This window comes from Dendronephthya gigantea, unplaced genomic scaffold (genome assembly GCF_004324835.1).
Source record: "Dendronephthya gigantea isolate DGI-Jeju-01 unplaced genomic scaffold, DenGig_1.0 000332F, whole genome shotgun sequence".
Lineage (NCBI taxonomy): Eukaryota > Metazoa > Cnidaria > Anthozoa > Malacalcyonacea > Nephtheidae > Dendronephthya > Dendronephthya gigantea.
The window spans coordinates 1-20,863 of NW_021163342.1; the positions used below are offsets into that span (position 1 = coordinate 1).

The 20,863-nt window shown below is 34.5% G+C and overlaps 3 protein-coding genes and 1 long non-coding RNA gene across 5 annotated transcripts; all 4 read left to right on the forward strand.

The window, feature by feature from the left end:
• Window positions 1-147: 147 nt before the first annotated feature.
• On the forward strand, window positions 148-1,533 carry LOC114542069. Its single transcript, XR_003689472.1, has 3 exons — window positions 148-212; window positions 424-491; window positions 1,106-1,533. It is a non-coding gene; the product is annotated as an uncharacterized LOC114542069 (long non-coding RNA).
• Window positions 1,534-1,696: 163 nt separating this feature from the next.
• Window positions 1,697-8,231, forward strand: LOC114542068 (vacuolar protein-sorting-associated protein 36-like). Its single transcript, XM_028561821.1, has 15 exons — window positions 1,697-1,904; window positions 3,023-3,091; window positions 3,159-3,229; window positions 3,471-3,585; window positions 3,788-3,865; window positions 4,766-4,849; window positions 5,054-5,086; window positions 5,479-5,556; window positions 5,698-5,753; window positions 6,232-6,310; window positions 6,681-6,746; window positions 6,856-6,920; window positions 7,078-7,162; window positions 7,442-7,518; window positions 7,779-8,231. Exons 1-15 carry the CDS (start codon window positions 1,803-1,805, stop codon window positions 7,876-7,878), a joined length of 1,158 nt encoding a protein of 385 aa, XP_028417622.1. The 5' UTR covers window positions 1,697-1,802; the 3' UTR covers window positions 7,879-8,231.
• An 871-nt stretch (window positions 8,232-9,102) lies between these two features.
• LOC114542063 (L-aminoadipate-semialdehyde dehydrogenase-phosphopantetheinyl transferase-like) lies at window positions 9,103-13,580 on the forward strand. The gene is made up of 12 exons (XM_028561814.1): window positions 9,103-9,406; window positions 9,595-9,684; window positions 10,156-10,254; window positions 10,510-10,551; window positions 10,637-10,676; window positions 10,950-10,982; window positions 11,070-11,191; window positions 11,643-11,778; window positions 11,908-11,988; window positions 12,382-12,464; window positions 12,966-13,024; window positions 13,452-13,580. The coding sequence occupies exons 1-12, from the start codon at window positions 9,353-9,355 to the stop codon at window positions 13,564-13,566; spliced, it is 954 nt and encodes a 317-aa protein (XP_028417615.1). The 5' UTR covers window positions 9,103-9,352; the 3' UTR covers window positions 13,567-13,580.
• Window positions 13,581-14,147: 567 nt separating this feature from the next.
• LOC114542061 (retinol dehydrogenase 2-like) lies at window positions 14,148-20,003 on the forward strand. 2 transcript variants are annotated; one of them, XM_028561812.1, is made up of 5 exons: window positions 14,148-14,174; window positions 16,259-16,529; window positions 17,750-17,932; window positions 18,014-18,253; window positions 18,923-20,003. In XM_028561812.1, exons 1-5 carry the CDS (start codon window positions 14,148-14,150, stop codon window positions 19,159-19,161), a joined length of 960 nt encoding a protein of 319 aa, XP_028417613.1. In that variant the 3' UTR covers window positions 19,162-20,003. The 2 variants fall into 2 exon arrangements, with proteins under 2 accessions (XP_028417613.1, XP_028417610.1); XM_028561809.1 differs by lacking the exon at window positions 14,148-14,174 and having other exon boundaries at window positions 14,859-16,529.
• The last annotated feature ends 860 nt before the right edge of the window (window positions 20,004-20,863 follow it).

The window sequence follows — 20,863 nt, forward strand, 5'->3', positions numbered from 1 at the left end:
TATTGCACAACATTGCATGAAGAATTAATTCAAATGTCGTGCAAATCTTCAGAGAATGTGCAACCTAAAAGATTTTTCAAGAACAGGAGTCTGAAGTTCTCTCTATTGTGCTATATATTTTATTTTGAGACCCTTTTTATTTTCATACTGTTTCAGGAAATTGCAAATATTTTTGATAAAAACAATTGGAATTCTGTTCTGGTAGTTGACAGGTAACTTCCGACCTCAAAAGAATTACTAGTGGTGGATTTTTGTGCTTTTTCTCCATGAGCACAATATTTAGCAAGTCTAATTGCCCATTGCTATACTTATAAGAAGCTACCATTTCCTGTCAGTGCAGTGCAGTGAAATGCGTGGACAATCCACCTGACAATGTGTATTCAATAACTCGACTATATCACTATGAACACTTCTTGTGTTTAGTGAACCAAATGAAAATCTTCGGCATGCCGTTGAATCTTTTGGGAAAGCAGAAATGCACAACACAATTAGTAAGTAGACGAATTCTGATTTTATCATGCACATTATCATGTATACGAGTATTTTTTGTATCCGGGTATTTTCAATTGAAAATTCTATAGTATATTAGGTTAGAGTTAGGATGAAATTCGTTGTACATGAAATCCAAAATTTGATCATAAAATCATAAAATCTGAAATTTTGTACATAAAATCTAACAGTGTCCTCGGCCAAACTCAACTGCGATAAATGAATACAATAACCTAGTACATCTCAATCAACACTAGGAGTTTTTATAAATTTTTTTACACCACACTCAATTTATTGGCACGGTACCGGCCTAAATTGGTACACGAGAATGTTTGAAAAACATCGCCTGTTAACTTCGTTTCATCGTGTTTTCTATTTCAAAGATGATTTTGTCATTTCGGTGCTCGGTGTTTTTTACCAAACGATCGTGCTCTTCTTGAAGCTCTGGTTCTACTTGAGATTTATTGTAGAGTGTAATGGCGTATTTGCTCCCCCTGCCCCTCCCAGGTGAAAAATAGGGGGGAACGCCCTGAGCATGTGCATAAAAGGGTGATGAACGGTCAAGCATTCTCAGGATGGCGACTTTGTCTAATTGTTTTAACAATTTTTGGTTTAGGTCTGAATGTTTACAGCATTCTTAATCATGATAAAATTGTTCTGTCACTAAATGCTATTGAACAATTGGAAGAGCGACTATGTAAAGATAATCGACCTATTTGGAGATGACATCGTTACAAATATTTTGTCTGTCAACTGTTGTTAAAAAACATTGCCCCGAATGAGAATTTCCACGGAAAGAACTTACTTCTGTAAGAGGAGCCGGTAAATGGCTGTAATCCAGCAATTTGAGAGTGTCTCTGCTTTTATGATGACATGAAAGAATCTACTTGTAAAACGTTAATGATTTGTAATATTATAATTTGTTGTTGCTCTTCAGCATATTAATGTTACCACTGAAGTAGCAATACATAACCTGTTGTGACTCGTGATACTTCAATTACTTAACTAAATCAAGTATATGGGAGGTAATATTGGTACAAGAAAAAACACATAGCTCATAACTCTTGGAAAATCTAAGACATTGATTTCGAAACATTACAAGCAAGTCCTCAATGAAGTTATTTTATAGGCGATAATGGAAGAACAATGTTCAATCACTTCAATGAGCTGGCTAAGTCGTATTACTCGTATAACAGCCGCAACTGCGCAACCTCGTACCCAGGTCCTTCTAGGGAGGGAGAGAAGATTAAGAGATGCTTTGCGATGGTTGCAGAGACATGGTTGCTTTTGTGTTTTAATACACGGTGTAAGGAATGGATAGATTTTCTTGGATATCAAGTAATACTCCACTAAACACAGGAGAAGAACTTGTTATACAACAACGTGGCTTACGAATTTATGACGGAGAAAACAAGGTAAAAAATATGCCATAATTTAATAGGTTCACTAGAGTACACTACTGGTTTAGGGAGTGCTACACGCGTAAAAATCATCATGTTGATGCATTTTGTTAAAAACAGGAGTGAACAAATTATTTTGTGCTGCACCCTGTGAACAGTATTGTTTACAATGTTGTTGAAGCTTGTTGAATCATGTTGTTGCAACTTGTTACAACAACATTGCATCGTGATTGCAACAACATTGATGATTCAACAAGCTTCAACAACATTGTTAACAATACTGTTCACAGGATGTAGCACAGCATTTTTCACCCCTGATGCGACAACCTGATCAATCTTTGGCTGTGTAGGTTACAAGTGTTTTCTAGATGACCAGCACTTACTAGATGACTGGAGCTTTCTCAATGCCTACAGTATAAGGTTTTACAATTGAGAAAAATTTCTTTCAAAATGACCACCGCTGATGAGGATCAGTTTTATGCATTCTTTTCGATTTTAGTTCTTTGTCTCTCCCCTCGGTCATTATACAGTTGCCGCAATAGAAGTGTTCGGAAAAATATCTAATCCTATTGGATAATGACTAAGTAGACGCATATGATTAGTCAATTCGAAAAGGAAGTTAGGAATTTTTCAAACATTTCATGAATTTCGTAAGCCAACTGATAAATCTGAGCAAATGCATTACTCAATATTTTTTAGAACACTTCTATTGCTACGACTGTAAAAGTAATTTCAAATTAATACTATAGCATTAAATGTGGTATAACAACTGCCTAAAATAAACAAAACACTTCTTGATGTTTCGAGTTGAGCGCCTTCATCAGGAGAGTTAGTATGGTCCATACTAATTACTGGTCCAACTTAGTAAGGTACATACTAACTGAAAAAGGCCCTCAGGTCGAAATGTTGAGAAGTGTTTTGTCTATTTTAGGCAGTTGTTATACCACATTTGATGCTAAGTTGTTTGAAGACGGTGCCACGCTGCTCCCTGGTTATACATTGGAACGTATCAAATTAATAATACTTCACATTTTTTAAGAATTACATAAAGTATTTACTTGTAAATTTAACTCTGATAATCTTCAGGGCTTATTGCAAATGAAGTATAACTATTTCTCTCTTAAATATTTTAGACAAATTTTGATAATGGGAACTTAATATTGACTTCATTTTCTTTAATATGGGAAGATGAAGAGCAACAGGTAAATTGATTTTAAATTAAATCAGTATTTTTTTTGCTCTTTTGTTTACATTGTTTTACGACTATAGGATAGGAGAATTCAATTGTATCTTGAATTAATTATAAGAATAGAAGAACAAGCAGCTGGGTTCATGAAAAGGTAACAACAATTGATTTCTAAGTACATAAAGTTCTTCTTGAAAATTTTCATGGCTGAAGATGTTATCTCTACAAGGTACATAAATTCATTTCTGTATAACTTTCTGTCTTATAAAGTTATTTCCATCTCACCTGGGCAATACCTTATAGGGAAGAAATTTTTCATGGTTATATCTCAAACAATAAATAATATATATATGTTATAGTAAATCTTTTTCAACAAAGTAATATATTATTTTTAGTGCCAAATTATTGTTACATTTAAATTCACCGCCAGCCACAAAAGATCCTGGTCCATTTAATTCAAGTTCATTTACTTACATAAAATTATCATTTCGCTCTGGTGGTCACATTGAGGTATTTTTTAATAAGAAATATGATCATGGATGATTGATTATGATAAGTGTTTAAATGTGCCCAAAAGATATCTTGATCTTCCGAGGCTTGAAGGATTATGTCAGCTGAAAAGCTGTTCTGTCAATTATAATAAACCAGCCTTTTTCCTTCTATATTTTGTGCATAAAAATATTTTATTCCCGACTGTTTTCTATACATTTAGTTCCACAAATTATTAAAACAACAGTTGCAGAAAAAGGCTTGGATACAACGGAAGCCAAAAGAGAATGCTCCTTCCAAAGTAAGTTGTAAATATTATTTATATTTTTGTCTTTTTCATGGGGTATAAACAACTTTCTTCATAAAGCACTCAAGCATTGCATTTTGCTTATATTGATATCAGTTATAAAGTTGTATTCAAGACGTGCCTATCGCAAGTTTGGAACCCGAGGACGTAGAGTCGTCTATGCAAATGGTAAAACACCTGAAATCATTACAGACAAGGTGTTCTATTTGCATTCGTAGTAACGGAAGCCTTATATATACATCCGTGTACTGCATATACCAATTAATCACTGTTTCAAACTATGACCAGCAGAGCATATACTTCACAATGTAATAGATAATGAAATGGTACATTTACTGTACAATTCTCAGCTCAGCTAATGGACAAATCTTATCGTAGCTTTTCTTCACAACTGGACATCACAGATTCAAATTATTTTTATCGAAGTCCGGGTGCAAATTTTCCTTCTCTTTTACGACGACCTCAAATGATCCAAAGGGAAACTGCAACAACAGTTCGACTAAAACGTCCTATTAGTGTTAACTTACTTACGTTGTGATCATTTCTCCAAATTTCAAAAAATGTAAACTTGTATGTATGATTAATTTTAAATATAGCTATATTTCATTGTATTTGAACGTACGATGCTGTATTTCGGTATAGATTTTTGTCGTACGCTTGACAATTTTCATCATTACGGTCTTACCTGTGATTGTATTTGCAGATTTATTCGTGGTAATGTTGAGCATTTTAAAAGTTGCTTGTGTGAGATTTTGTTTTTTCCTATGCAGGGCTTAATACTATGAAGTAGTTTGTTTCATAAGTCCCACTGCTCATCATATTAACATATCTTTCCTTAAATTACTATAAATATGTCCTTGCGGTCGTGTTTCAAAAGATTATGGGTTTTTGCAGGTCCATAGACGAGGTCCTGGGATTGTTGGAATTGAACGAAATTTAGAAGAAAAATCGCGTGCAACAGACAAAACTATCAGTCAGGTACATTTTCTCCAAAAAAGTATATCTGTTATACACTTGTTTAAAGGAGACTGAAACCTTTGCCTGGAAAGGAATTTAAACTCTTATAGTAAATGAAAGATAATAATGCGTGAAAAGCTTTTGTTTGTCCTTCTATTATATGTGTGGTTTTTGTGTTCGGTATTATAATTGAAATATGCACTAGTTGATCAACTTGGCATTTAGGCATTCAAAGATCTGGACGGTTTAATGGAAAAGGTATGTTTGATAAAAAAAAAGCTAATGGCGAGTCGACCATTCAGTGGCGTAGCCATCCCGACAATTTGGTCATGCTATTCTAATATTTTAGTGTTTATTGACTGTGAAAACAATGAAATTCTAAAAAAACGAATGATGAATGATAATAACATCAAATTTGCATAGCAGGACTAAATCTTCAGGCTGGCTATACGACACTGCGACCATTTAAATTTTTTTGTTGGCTTTTTTGTATTATCAAGGAATAGCAGCAGTGTTGTGGTAAATATTTTTTCTATTTTTTACCCTATATTCCCCTCCACTCCTCTCTTCCACTTTTCAGAACTCTTTTACTCCTCTCGACTATATAAAACTTCAATTTAAATTGTGAGCTGTACAGTTGGATCTTTTAGGCCAAAGAGATGGTTGCTTTAGCAGATAAGTTTGCATCAAAAATAGAAGAAAAGAAAGGAAGCATAACTGAAGATGAAGTAAGCGAGAACTTTTATTTCAAATTGCTTGATAGTCTTTCAAAACACGTATATTTATAAATAAATTGGAAAATGTACACTGTATTAAATACAAAGTTTTAAAAAATAAGTTAGTTAACATGTAGGAATGATCTTTTTTAGACTATTTTATTCAAATCCTATCTTCTTAGTGTTGGAATTTCAAACCCTGTAACCAGGTTAGTTCTGTCTGACTAAGAGGCCAGAGAAGTTCAGTGGAAGGCTAAAAGCATATCAATCCGTGTCCAAAAAAATTAGCTGTACTGGTATTATAATAATTTGAAAAGTTTTTTGAAAAATATTTACTGATTGCATTGGCTAAAATAGATTTCAATCTTGCAAATGATTTACTCTAGTCTATATAATAAGATTCACCGTAATGCCCATTGGCGGATCTAGGGTTATAGTCACAATAAATTATATATGGCCTAAATTTAAAACAGCTTAATAACAACTCTGTTGGTTATGTATTTCAAAAGAATATTTTTAAAACCTAATAATTCGATCGCGAATTCAATCTGCAGTACTTAATTTATTCTGCTTAACCTGGATTGATCTGAAGTTACAGATGTGATACGTTCACGGCAACCAGTACATAATCCATCGCTATTATCTTTACTCTGGTTTAAAATAATGTTTAATCATTTATCATTATAGAGAAACCCATGGTACCGGGACAACATACCATAATGAATTGGCAAAGCAACTAGAAATCTTTTTGAGAGAGCAATTGAAGGTTTGTCGTGTACGAGCACTAGCCCATTCTAATATTTTTAGCCCTAACGTTTAACCCACCTAACAATGCTGTAAAAAATGGTGAAGTCTTTCTTTCTGGCTGAGGTCAAGGTTTTTATGAAAACTATAGTGATTCCGAAAACTGGTTTGAAAATGTTTATGTTTCTTAAGATTTCCAAGATCATTGGGGGACGCGTATACACACTATTTAATGGGTTATCATGCACTACCATGCAGCCAGCAATTTAGCACCCATGCTTCCTTGCTGCATTGGTAGTGGAAATCAAATCTGGTACCTGCATGCCTATACGGGTATTGTGACACATTGATGAAGATTATTTTCTACATAATTGCTTTAATAATTTTGTTAGGAAGCTGGTGGTATGATGACGTTGACAGACGTATATTGTAGATTTAACCGTGCACGAGGAATGGAGGTGATTTTTTTAGTAAAAAAATACAATGGGTTTACGTGTAGCTGAAACTTCTAAATTGAAGTATACCAATTTGTTAAATATTGTGATGTTACATATTGTGATGTTTCAGCTAGTTTCTCCTGAAGATTTGGTTAATGCATCACGACAGTTTGAGTCTCTTAAACTTCCATTGAGGTAACAACTGAAACAATTAAAAATAGTCCGAAATCTTCCATTCTTTTTAATGTATCCGGCAAATTTGAACTATAGATAAGCGCAAGCCCTCCCCGCAAGCAAGCATGCGAGTGCATGTTTTATTAGTTGAAAAGAGCTTTCTTAAAATTTTCTACAGACTGCGCTCATTCGACAGTGGCGTGTTGGTTATTCAGTCTTCAAATCATAGTGACGAAGAAGTTATTAGAGATACAAGGGATAAAGTATGTCAGTTTACTTTAACTTTATTAATTTTTTTGCCCATCACTGCAACAGCGACACGTTGTTTAAAAAGTTATATTCATAATTTTTCTTGTATGATTGCATGGCGACTTTAGTAATTATAATAACTTGTAGGTACTTACGTGGTGTACCTACAAGTTATTATAATTAAGTTATATTCAGTTTACTAGATCTAATGAAACATCTGCCCATCCATGCATTGTCATACAAAATTACTATTAAGTGTATATTATTAGATTTGCTTTTTGCTTCATTTTTAGTTATTTTCTAATAAGTGCTTGACAGCAGATGAACTCTCGAAAATTCTTGGTTTGTCAGTCATGCTTGCTAAGGAAAGGTGATTATGTACTTGTATATATATTGAATATTTTCGCATGCAATTGTTGACCAAATTTAAAAGCATTTAAAATCTGTAAAAATCTCCGTGTGTGTACGTGGGTGAGATAAACACGTAATGTAATGTAAAATGACAGTACGTAACTGAAACTGAGCAGCCCTTAGAATTTTTTGTGTGTTTTTTATACAATTGTTCTCAGTTACTGAAAACTCACTTATGTATCGCTTATAATAGCTAAACGTTTTACTGTTTTCTTATAGGTTGCTTGTTACAGAGAAAGTAGGCAAAGCATGTCGAGATGATTCTGTGGAAGGTTTAAAGTTTTATCCCAACTTCTTTCTTGAAACACCCGTTGAATAAAACCCCGACTACAAAATCATCCACCTTAATGCTTACAAAAACTATAGTGCAGTTACAATTGATTTGGTCACTGGTTTGGATGCATTTGACTGGCCAGTCTTAATGGAAAGAAAAGAAGGAAAGAACTTTTCAACCACCGGACCACCAGTGTCGGTGCCAAATAATTCGTGTTTGACGTAATATAATGTTAAAAGATTTGCTGAGAAGAACTATATTTTGTTGCAATAGTGTTACTTTAGTCGATATCTATAGATCTTAATTCACAATTAATCAACTTTCACCTTACAGTTTTGAAAGTCTTCTGTTTCATCGATATCTCGTGCTGTGTACGTCGGGAGTATTCCCTACACAACATTTGTATTTGGAGGGATAATAGGGGATAAACAGTGAACTATAATAAATAACTGGAACGATACCTCCTCATTGTTTTTGTGAAGCCAAAATTTGCGGGACTTTACCTCCAGACACGCGTGTCTGGAGGTAAAGTCTCGCAAATTTTGGCAAATTTTTGGCTTCATTCGCGCGTGACTCGCGAGACACTGCAGATGCAGAGCGAATTTGAAAGAAATTTGATTTTTTGTTTGTTTCATGGTTTTAAATGGGTTTTTTTATGGAATTATAATGGAATTACAATGGAATTACTCTTAAATTCAACCAGGTGAACTGTTTTACGAATTACAACTGGAGTTGCCGATCAGATTGGAAACAAATTTTCTTAAACGGAACAAGTTTATAGCGATGTGCAATTTTGACAACAATATTTGTACGCAACGGATATCCTAAAGCTAAAATTTCATCGCAAAATACACTTGGTAGACATTGTTCAATATTATAAGTTTATATTTACTTAATTTCAAGTGACTAGATGGCAAAAAAGTTGTATTAATTGTAAAGTAAAACAAATATTCCTGCATTGTCACGCTAGGCTCTACGCTTTTTCCTAGCAAAGAACCGTCTTACTCCGCATTTCCAATAATAGGTCCATAAAATGCATTCTACCAACATCAAGAATGTCTCAGCCGGCTGTAAGCACTAACAAAATCAGTTATTTAACTCCCTAAAAAAATTTTTCGGGGAGTTTTTATCAAATTTACGAAATCACAAAAAAACATTTTAATTTGGCCGTGTTTGTTTTTGCGTGTAAAGACTGGGTGTGACTTAGCTTCAACTTCCTGTCAGAAGGTAGCGTTCCAGTTATATTTATTTCACTGGGGATAAAAGTGCGCCTGATATGGTAATCCCCACTGAGCTATATAGGCCATAATTCCCGAATAATTGGAAATTATATGATATAGCTCTCCTTCAGTCAAAACCAAGTTAAAATGATTGTATTCTTGTGTTACTGATTTCTGGTCCGTCAAACCTAGCTTTTTAACTTTGATAGCCTGAATCTCTCCAACAGAAAATGAGTTGTTGGGTTGGTTCTTTATCACTTTCGTTGTAGTTTCTGTTTCTTACAGACTGACAGTGACTGATGTCTTCTGTACGTTGGGCATTTTGTACCAAAAAGTGGATTCCTACAAAATCGGTCAGTATGTATTTTTGTAAAAATAGACTCGTAATATAATATAGACTTCAAATATAAATTAAATTATTATACATTAATTATTAATTAATATGAAGCTTTTCATTTTGATAATGCTTTGTATATACTATTTTTCTCTGCTATTTTCCAATATGATATTGTTGGTACAGTAATTTTATTTTTTCCCAAAGGAGTGGTTACATGCATTGGCTTGCATTCAAGATGAAGAAAGAGATCGTGTTATGAAATTTGTTTACAAGAAAGATGCAAAGTCAGCATTGGTATGCATGAAATTTTGCATGTTGTTATACCTAATATTGTAAGGGTTTTATAAGGGTAGTTGATGATGGCTAGTCTCTCCTGGTCTCTATGCCATTTGTAGAATACAGGCACCAATAATGCTGGATTCTGCACCAGGCCCGTATTGTTTGTCCTTTTGATATCCCTATATCACCCACAATCACACCCTGTGATGTAGCCTGATCCACTCAAATGTTATATTTCACCCTCACATATAGTCTTCACATCCACACACAATGCTACCTCGTTTTATTTTCAAATATAATCTACATGGACAGCTAGTAGACCACTACCTTGCTTATATAGTCTTTCACATCCACACACCACGCTACCTTGTTTTGTTCTGATATATGATCTTTCACATTGATACACAACTCAGCATACAGACCTTGCATGCATGATGCTTCCTTGCAGTCTGGTTATCCATGCAACATTTTGCCTATTTTATTAAGATTGGTCGACTGTTGTTGAAAAAAGTTATCGTTGAGAATACCAGTATTCCATATTCTGCTATCAAGCTTGGCAGAACAGAAAGAGGAAAACCTTACTTAGTATGTGATCATAGTATATGTTCTCATATTCAATGAATTTTCAAAAGAAAAAAATTAACAAGCAATTAATAGCATCATTTCTTTTTGTGTGGGAATATATGCATGTAAAAGCAAACGTTTAGCTGTATTATATCAAGGTTTATCAAGATGTTTTAACTGATTTAATTCAAACACTATGTATAGCTGTACTGTAAAAGTGCTGCTTGCCTTTCTAGGAGTTTGTATACTTATTTTCTTAAACATTATTTCTTTCAGTTACATGCAAAAGAAAGCCTGAACTTCAACATCTCTCATCAGGTATGCAAAATAATTCCAATTACGTACAAATTGCTTTTAATAATCTCTTCAAGATTTTGAATAGATCAATTTTTATTTTTAACAGGGTGATTTTGTTGTTCTAGCTGCGGAATCATCTAGAAATGGTAACTGCACGATTATTTCATATTAACTACAATAAAGACTTACAATCATTTGACATTTCAATTTGCAGCACAATTACCACAACCCAGAATCATTCACATTGATGATAGCATAAGATTAAGCACATTTGATCATATTTTAAATGTTAATTTGCGCTCTATAAATTTTAATTATTATTATAGTCTCTCCCACATTCCAGCCATTTCTCGTATCTATATTTTTTCAAATACTTTTGTATAATTGGGATTAGTCAATACTAGTTTGCATTTTTATAGTTGGAGTTGATGTTATGAAGACAGAGATTAAAGGTTTAAAACTGTCAACATGAAATATTTGTGCCAAAATATTTGCATTTTTAGTTTTTTAGTTACATATTTGCTGTTTTCCATTTACAGGTAATCAAACAATACCGGAATTCTTTCACACAATGAGACGTCAATTTACTCCACATGAGTGGCAAACTATAAAACAAAATCCCTCCGATTTCAAACAGTTGGAAATGTTTATGAGGCATTGGGTGGGTTTTGATTCATCCCTGTTGATGAAGCTACAATATTGGCATTTGGAAGATTGTCAAAAATTATGCCTCCCATTCAATGTTGTCCTTAATTCGACACAGAATGCCTGTGCATCTTTACGAAAGCACAAAAATTAATAGTTGAAGCATTATGAACCGCCATTCAAAGCGGAGGAAGGAAGGGGGTCGGCGAAAGGACAGAGCGGAGGTCAAAGCAATAGTTAGCAAACTAAGAGAATGGTGTCATCGATTCACTATACATCAGTGGGTCTAAGGACTTTAGCCTGGATCTCACTTGATCTCACTGGGTTTTTCCTTCTGCGTTCGTGTGTGATTGACACTTTCGTTAATATGTTAGCCACTAGCAACTTACTTGAACAACAAGCCTAAATGATTGATGCATTTTGTGGGATTCCATTCATTGACGCAGGAAATTTTTCTTTTTTTGTAGTGTTTAAAAGAAAGTTACGTGAAAGCTCTTGGTGTTGGTATTGGTTTGTTAAAGAAACTTCAGTTTATGGAATTTCACATCGCACCTCAGTCTACTGAACTGAATGATAGGGTCAGTAGAGTTTACTTACTGTCTTGTAGGTCTGCATAAAAAAATATTTTCCTGAGGTCCTTTTTCCACCAGTCATCGTTCGGTCGTACTATAATTATTTAGTCAAAAATCAAAACTTCTTTAATTTGATTGACTAAAATCACTTCGTTAAAAGTTGGCAAAGAAATTTTTAGGGAAACAAGACTAGGCTTCGCTCGAGCAAAAGAAAGATTACCGGTAGAGTGGTCAGATCACAGTCAGATATCGTAAAATTCTGCCCGCACCTTCAGCTAATCGGCCTATTTGTTTTAAGATATTTTGAAATATGGACTAAATGTATATATCGAAGTTTAATTTACCAAATATCGTCCACTACCAGTTTTGGTAAGAAAACTTGATATATCCTAGCTCAACCTATGATATTGAGCACTGGATACTCAGACTCTCGCCCCTCTTTTCCTAATTTAAACCTACAATTACAACCTCGAATTTACTGTTTGTCAAATACATAGACTCAATTTTATTCATATTTTTATCACATGGGGATCATTGCAATTGGATCGAAATTTTTCCATGTAACTGAATATCCGTAAAATGTCAACCAACGAAACATTTCAAGTCAACAGTGAAGTGCTTTTGAAACTTTTAGGAAGTGGCATGGATACAAAACTTTTTTTGGAAAGTAAGCCATGTGATGAGTGGTGTTTTCAAGAAACAAAATTAGACGAAGATGTAAGTGCCATATAGATTAAATCTTAAAAAAATGATTTGAGATTAAAATATTTCTCTTATAAATCCTTCTATTAATTAGGAAACTGAAACAAACGTAAAATAAGGTAGTGCATCGTGAAAAAAACAATGCTAAATGAAGGGAGAAGGGGGATCTGCTTTTTTATCACTCGTTAGACTCTCATTAGCTAAGTTTCAGCAGGAAGTTAAAATGGTTTGGAATTTTTCTAAATGACGTTCAGGGTTTAATACACCCACTGGAATCAGAAAATAGCCTGTTCATCAGACTTTGTTAGTAGTGTCTTCTCACGGTATATCTTCACAAAACTAAATCAACCATTATCATCAACAACTCATAAAGTTAACTTGAATTATTTAATAGCGATTAAACGTTCATTCCTAAGTAAACTTCTTTAGAATTAAGTCCTATTATGAGTATTATCGGATGAAAATATAGCCTAATTTTATAGTTGTTCTTTGCGCAATTGATTTTTGTATCTTTAGCATCAAGTAGTGGTGGCATTACATCAATCAAATTCACCTCAAGAGAATGAAAATTTGCAGTAAGTCATGTGTGTTATGAAAGTGTATGATGTTATATACGAAAAATGGATGATTTGAGTCTGGACTAACTGGAGTGTTCCATGTCGAGGGCACTGTTTGCATTGCACTCACTATATCGTCGCAACATAATATGGGCTGATGGGCATAATATACCCGTGTTGTGACTATAAACTGAGTGTAGTTTAAACTTGAAGTCACCGACTGTGGATCCAGCAATCCAAGTTAGTGCAGTTCTTGAAAAGACTATCGTGATCCTGCTTCGTCCTTGGGCGCTTTGGTTCTAAAAAGGTTTTGCTATAGCTAAGTCGCTGTACATAGAAAAGTTTACATAAAGCAATGCCTTGAGTCGAGATGTTGTGAGCATGCAAAAAATATCTTTTAGAAGCAAAGCGTCTGCATGAGTATACGTTTTTCAAATTATTTTAGAAATGGAACATTCATACTGTTAACGATCAAAGATTTACTCCCTCCTTCAATGTCATTTCAAACTGTTAACGAAATGTTTTGGAAAGAGTTTGAAGAAAAAAGTGAAAGCTCTTGATAAACATGACAAGCATTCTACCATCTTTGCATTGAAGAGTACTCCTAATATGGCGTCTAATACCAATGGACAAAATTAATTTGTGCAGCTTACGTTGCCCTTTCAGTTTCGTGCATTGCAGAAAGGATCATGTAAAGACTAAAGCTATACAGCGTCTGCATTTTATGTGGAATTCTTTAATTGATTCTTCCGCTTCTTTGGCGCATGGTCAACCTTTATTATTATAAACCTGATTGGGTAAAGCAGGTAGTCTGACTGGGGTATTTACAGGATGTAATTAGCGCCAGTGATGGAATACCTGGGAATTTTGAGGGATGTAATTGGTGCCACTATTGAACACCTAGGGATGTTTGAGGATGTAATCAAGTGCCATTATGGAACACCTAGGAGATCGGTTTAGAGGATGTAATTGGCACCACCACTATTGATAACTGGGGATGTTGAGAAGATGTAAATAGTGCCACTGTGAAACATTGGAGGATTCTATTTCTGCCACAATGGAATACCTGGGGTTGTTTGGAGGATTTAATTTCCGCCACTATGGAATACATGGGGTTGTTTGGAGGATTTAATTGTTCACTATGGGACACCTGCCATATAAAAACAAGGTAAACCTGTATGGAGAGATTCTTATTTTTTATGCATGGTTCATATACACTCATTGTTGAATAGATCACATGCTTGATTATACAATTACTTAATGGTTTCCGTGTTTGGATGGCCTGATCCAAACACGCGGGAATGTTGCGAGACTTAAGAAAAGCGCGCGAATTGTTTCATAAAATAGCAACGACAAGGCCTGAATTTAAATTTAAATTCTTTAAAACTTTAAATTTCCGTGTTTGGATGACCTGATCCAAACACGGGATTAGACCAATCAGAACACGTGTTATATACATGTTATTTATAATTGTGTTTGGGTAAGTTTTCACTGAGTGCTTCAGTTACGCTAGCTTCAAAGGTTATAACTATATATCTTATTTAAACCACGTTATTTTTTATTCCCCATTGCTTCTAAAAGTCTCAGTCGTTTTAACCATTTTCGAATGGTACATTTCTCTTTGATATCATTCTTTAAATAATGATAATTTAGTTTCAAAACTTTTATTTACAAGACTCCCTGCTACCATACATAAAATGTAATATCATACAAAAAAGGTATATCGCTGTTATTATGTTATTTTTCATATATGCATGCTTATCTTCTTTTCTGCCTATTCTTTAACTACCATTTATTCTGACACAATTTTGCTCAATGACATCGTTTTAGAATTACTTCATCATCGAGCTTAATAAAATATTAAATTTATTTCCGGCCTAAGTTTCTTCCACTTGTGTTTCTGTGCTTTTAATTTTTCATTTCATTTTTTACTCCTAATACCGCATTTCGCGTCTACTTATATTTACACACGCATTGCTATTTTTTCCTCCCTCAACTTGATCGAGAAAGCCTCAAGCTTTCGCCTTGTACTGCATTTTTAATCCTTGAAAAGTAATCTTTTGACCATAGCCGCCGACATATAACATGCATTAGCTATAGAAGGAAAAATTCTCCCGATAAAACTGCGTGTCTGACTCGTGGATAAATACGCATTGGAAAAACTGCTTAATACATGCACGTGCAATAAATAATAGGATTTTCAGAACACGTGTTTTTATCCTATTTGTATCATGCATGCGTACTTCACATTATGCGTATTCCAAACAACGGTTTAAAACTGCACATTTAGTACTGGATATTTTAGTATTTCGCCTGTTCACCCCGTTTAACCTTAGAACAGCTGGTTTCTACAGGGTGTATGAGAAAAAACGCAAACATGATACTGATAGTTCCCAGGGGCCTACGATCTTCTATTATTTGAAAAAAGCAAATACCTCTGAATATTTAGTGTTGCATTTTTTTTGTATATCCTTGTTTATCCTTGTACAGGGAAAATATTTCCTGTTTTATGCAGGACTAGCTCCTTTTTTTAGCATATCTTCCATGCTTGTATTGGTTTTAGTTTCTCTTACTTTAAGGATAATCCATTGAGATTATTAATGAATTATGGTAAGAAAATGGCAAATGTTTATAAATCACCTTTAGAATCACACGTGGCACCCATTGGGGAAATGATCTTGCAAAATCCGAGAGAATCTAAATTGTAATTGTCATCAGTTTACTACCCCTTTGAACTAATTTATTTCCTACGTTATAACTCATCATAATCTAGTGTGGGCTATCTCTATCGAGATGCAGATATCGACGTTTTATATTTTCTACAGAAACCAAAGGGAATTTGTGTTTTTATGTTTATACCTTGAAGGAAACGTCATCAAACTGGCCAATTTTCAAATCCAATTACCCAAAAGAGAATGACAAAAATCCAATTGTTACAGGAATTTCTCCCGTTCCTTATGTAATCGCCCTGACTTATAAATTATAATATGACATTAGACAAAGGCAGTTGCTTAGCATGCAACACGTGTTGGGAAAATAAATCTCAGCCAATCAGCCATAATCCCAGCAAAAATCAAGCGTATCTTTGAAATAAATCTTCCGTATACACTCCGACAATATAATGAATATATTACGTGGTCAAGGACCAATTTCTTTCATTCTAAGATTTATCGCTTGTGAAGATACATTAGAAGATCCAGAATGTTTCATTATATAATTCTAATCATTCTCACTCTCGTAATATATTTCAAGTTTTTAAAAAAATCTCCACGACACATTTTGGTTGATAGCAATAAATGTGTGTTCATTACTGGCTGTGATTCTGGTTTTGGTCTAAACGCTGCGAAACAACTCGATTCCATCGGGTTTACAGTCATTGCGACGTGTTTAACTGACAAGGGAGAGCAGATACTCCGCGAAAGTTGTAGCAAGAATTTACATGTTATAAAGATGGATGTCACTGACACGAAGCAAGTTCAAGCTGCTTTTGACTATGTTAAAAACACAATGAAATCAGAGAAAGGTAATATGGTACATATGCGTCTCATAGAAAATATACCTTTCGGAAATTTAGCGTGATACAATACTTAGCTCAACTTATACTTAACTAACAATACTTAGGGCCTGTTTATATGATCCCGTCTAGTCGGGACGGGATGTTTTCATCCCGCTTAATTAGCCGGGAAAATCGCCTAGGCGGGATGGCGTGTTTATGTGGACCCCATTATGTAGTTCGACGTCGACAGGTTCGTTCGACGGCATGTTTTATTGTAGAAAACGAATATCATATGCCAATATATACACATGCTCCAAATGTATGTTTATCGCAATCATCCCGGCCAAGCGGGATGGAGTGTTTAATATATGGCAATTTCTCGTCCCGTCTAAGCAAACCGTGGTCTAAGCGGGATACCTGTGACACCGGATCCCGGAAAGTGGTCATATAAACACTATAGTATGACTGGTTATATTGGAATGATAAACTGAACTTTATATAATAGCTTAAAAGTAGCTAAAACTGAATTTATGTTGATGAGCTCTCCCAAATGATAAAGAATGCCTCGTATGTTCGACCAAATATTTTAATTGAGGACAAACAAATCCAACAGGTGTAAACAAAGCCAAAACTCTAGGAATAATCCCAGCTCTAGGTCGTGTCAAATCATTTATTGCTGAGAGAGATGCACTTATGTCCATATACAATGCCATTGTTCATCCCTACTTAGAAGTTTGGATATATTTGGTGACATGCAATCAAAACAATTACAAAAGCTCCAAAACAGAACTGCTTGAATTATTTGAAATATGAGCAATGATGTACATCAGTCTATTGCTTTGTGTGCCTTGGGCTGGGAGCAATTTCATATGATGAGGAAAAAGGCAAATACAAAAATGATGTACAAAACTTTAAATAAAATGGGGTTTTAGTCTCTGACAAACCTCTTTCATTATTGTAATTTCTTCTTATGACATGACCCCTATTGAAATCAGCTTTGGTTGATAAGGTTAGAATGTGAAAATGCAAGGTATAATGTCACTCATACCCTATTTATATTCAACCATTCACTATTTATATTTGTGAACTTAAAATGTAGCTTTGCTAGGGCATTAGTAAGAGAATATAGAAAACACTCACAAAAAGCAAAAAAGAGGGTTAATTAATTTACAACTGTGTTTTCATTAATTGTCACTTGGTTATCTTATCCAGTGTTTTAAGTGGGGTCTAATATATTTTTTTTCAAGGTCTATGGGCGGTGATCAACAATGCTGGTGTTTCTAGAATTGGACCTCTGGATTGGCAGACACTGGATGACATGAAGAACATGGCTGACATAAATTTGTGGGGATTAATTGATGTCACTAAAACATTTCTGCCACTTTTAAAAATCTCTGCTGGACGTCTAGTGAACATTGGAAGCATTGGAGGTAAGATCAACATTTATTGTGATTTACATTCTACACAAATGTATCTTGTTTTCCACAAATAAATACCTCTTATGTATTTAGGTCGTCTAAGCCTTCCTTACATGGGTGCATATTGTGCAAGTAAATTTGCAGTTGAAGCATTTACAGATGCATTGCGTGTTGAGTTGTGCCACTGGGGGATGAAGATTATTCTCATCGAACCTGGGTTCTTTAAAACTAACATGACGGAAAAGGATACATTAGGTTCTCAATATGATCAAATGTGGTCAAAATTGTCTCAAATTAAGAAACTGGAATATGGAGAGGAGTTCCTTCAGAAAAGTAAGTAGTACATACTACTCAAGCTATCTGCTGAAAACCTTCAACTCAGAAATGGTGGGTCAGGGATGTAGCCTGACCTTAAAGAGGAGGGGAGCCGTGAGGCTAGAGTTTCAGCTCGTCTAACGGGCCAAAAGTATTTTTCAATTACATGGAAAGTTTCTGTTCAGGCTGAGTTTATAACATGTCTGTTTAGCTTAAAGGGTGGATAAGTCAAATTTAAAAACCACTCTTACATCTCTCTTAAATGAGTCAACTTAAATATTATGCACTGAATATGTAGTTGTAAACAGTATCCTTGTATTAAGGTTAAAAACATTTAGTTTACTTCTTGAATAAAATGAAAGACTTGCTTTCTATTTTGAACCTAACTAAATTAATAAAACAACTCCCCCCCTGGCTAAGTCCATGTGGTGGGTTATGGTAATCTATTCTGCCCTTTACAAGTCAGAAAATTGCTTTAACTAAATTTTTTGTAGTTAGTCAACTCTTTTTATCACTAATTTCTAACGGATTCAAAATTTAAGGTTGTATGTATGTTTTAGAAAGACGGTCTATGTTGCATCATCTGTGCTCCACACCTCTGCAAAACATAGAAAAAACACATTTCTATCCGCTAATCCGCCCGCGTCCGTTGACATGCAGAGTCTTATTATTGTATCATATTTTTAGCCAAAGACAATATGTTATCTGGGGTCGTCGACACCTGTGTATCTCCCAATGTCTTTGTGGTCACTGAGGCAGTTGTAGATGCTGTTACATCATTGAATCCTAGGATTCGCTACGTGCTTGGTTGGGATGCGCGTTTCATTTGGTTGTGGCTTTCAAGATTGCCGTCTGGTATTTCAGATTTCTTAAAGCGCCATGTATCAAAAATTGAAATTCCTGCCAAGCTAAGAGGATCGAATTAGGACATAAAATATATAAGCAGATTATTTCCAATGCAGGGACCGAGTGATAACAAGTTAAATATTTTCTCTCGTAGTTGGCCATGGTGATGCCTATTAAATCACGGTTGCTTTGTAATCTTACATATTATAAACATTTTACTGATTTTAGATTATTAAAAATGTAGGATTTCATGGGGTTAGCTGAAACTGTCACTGAAACTGTCACTGAGGCATGAAGTATAGTTTAATTCAAGCTTTCCTGGTAGGATTTTTGAATCATATTATATACAAACACACATTGCTCCAGTCACATGCATGTGCCCCACCTTTTTTCTTTCATCCTCTCGCTAACCATGAAAGCAATTAAATCATTCAAATTTCCGTCCCTTTGTATGGTAATGTGAAGGTTGGTTTCGTCGTAATTCTGTAGAAGTCGGGCTTTCCGAATGCGCCGTACGTAGGAATCCACAACAAGTTACATGTGATTCACGACTAATTACAAAGTATGCAAACCAGGTTTTTAAAGTTCGTAAGAAAAAACTGAATATTGAAGTTTCGTTTACTATAATTCCTTATAGTTTTATATTACTTATATATATGAGTAAATACTCTTCAAACGAAGTATTAAAAATTGCACGTATATATATTATACATGCATGCAGCACTATGTATCTCTAAAATATTCCATGACCACACTTATTACTAATAACTAAGTATATACTATTAGTAAAAACAGTTATCCGAAATTACACACGTCAAAACTTAAGCTATACTTGTAGTAAGTTCCGATACATAACACATAAATTTGAAAAACCTAAAAGTATACTGCATGAAGTCGAGGAAAATCTTGTTATGCGGAACAAGCTGAGATCGCATTATTGCACTGATAATCAGCCTGGACCTTAAATAACTGGTAGTTTGTAGTACATATGCACAGTCGATATCTCATGCCAGAGTAACCATTGCTGGGTTTTACACTTCCAGGAACGTTCTTGAAGGTATATTTTGAAGATACAGGGTTAAACGTCAACACGTCCTAATGAAGAGAAAATATCTAAGTCTAAGAAACTAATCAAAACTATAAACAATAATGTTTGGGTTGGGGTGGTCTTCTAACAAGGTGGGCCTTTCAAAAGTAACTGTGTGCGACACGTTTTGAAAACATAGGACACCATACACCATATTATTTTCAAATGAATAATTAGATATTTTGCATAATCATATCTGAATCGATTTGTTGAACTTAATTGGGAAACGTCCTTATTTTGAACGACTAGTCCTTGCGACTATCGCATTTTAACAAACGTACCAAACAATTTGAATTATATATAGATAATCATACATGCGGAAATATGGATATATTTCGAGTGTTGAGAATAATATCGAACAAGTTAGCGCATCTGTTTATTATATAATAAAAAACTGGGTTTTTTTAAATTTTTATCCCCCTTCCTGATTCCAGATCGGTGGATCAAAAACGATAATCGCACATGAAATTGTGTTATTATCATGAAAAATCGCACATTAAACTTCACAATCGTCGTTATTCATTCAAAGCTTTTTTACGGCGGTTGAAAAAGCCACTATCCAGTGGCAGTGGATAACTTTATCCACTCTTCGAACAATTGTTGGATAGGAGTTTAGCTTAAACGATGGATAAGTTAAAATGGAAAACAATGGAAGTACAATTAAACGCATAAGATGCAAGTTCAGCAATACACAA

Excerpts from the sequence above, each read along its gene's own strand:
- LOC114542061 (XM_028561809.1), top strand. The coding sequence starts at position 16,208 with ATGTTTCATTATATAATTCTAATCATTCTCACTCTCGTAATATATTTC. Across the intron at positions 16,530-17,749 it reads CACAATGAAATCAGAGAAAG|GTCTATGGGCGGTGATCAAC; the intron begins GTAATATGGTAC and ends TTTTTTTTCAAG. Across the intron at positions 17,933-18,013 it reads GAACATTGGAAGCATTGGAG|GTCGTCTAAGCCTTCCTTAC; the intron begins GTAAGATCAACA and ends TTATGTATTTAG.
- LOC114542063 (XM_028561814.1), top strand. The coding sequence starts at position 9,353 with ATGTCTTCTGTACGTTGGGCATTTTGTACCAAAAAGTGGATTCCTACA. Across the intron at positions 9,685-10,155 it reads AAGATGCAAAGTCAGCATTG|ATTGGTCGACTGTTGTTGAA; the intron begins GTATGCATGAAA and ends TATTTTATTAAG. Across the intron at positions 11,192-11,642 it reads AAATGTTTATGAGGCATTGG|TGTTTAAAAGAAAGTTACGT; the intron begins GTGGGTTTTGAT and ends CTTTTTTTGTAG.
- LOC114542068 (XM_028561821.1), top strand. The coding sequence starts at position 1,803 with ATGGATAGATTTTCTTGGATATCAAGTAATACTCCACTAAACACAGGA. Across the intron at positions 1,905-3,022 it reads TTTATGACGGAGAAAACAAG|ACAAATTTTGATAATGGGAA; the intron begins GTAAAAAATATG and ends TAAATATTTTAG. Across the intron at positions 7,163-7,441 it reads TTAGAGATACAAGGGATAAA|TTATTTTCTAATAAGTGCTT; the intron begins GTATGTCAGTTT and ends CTTCATTTTTAG.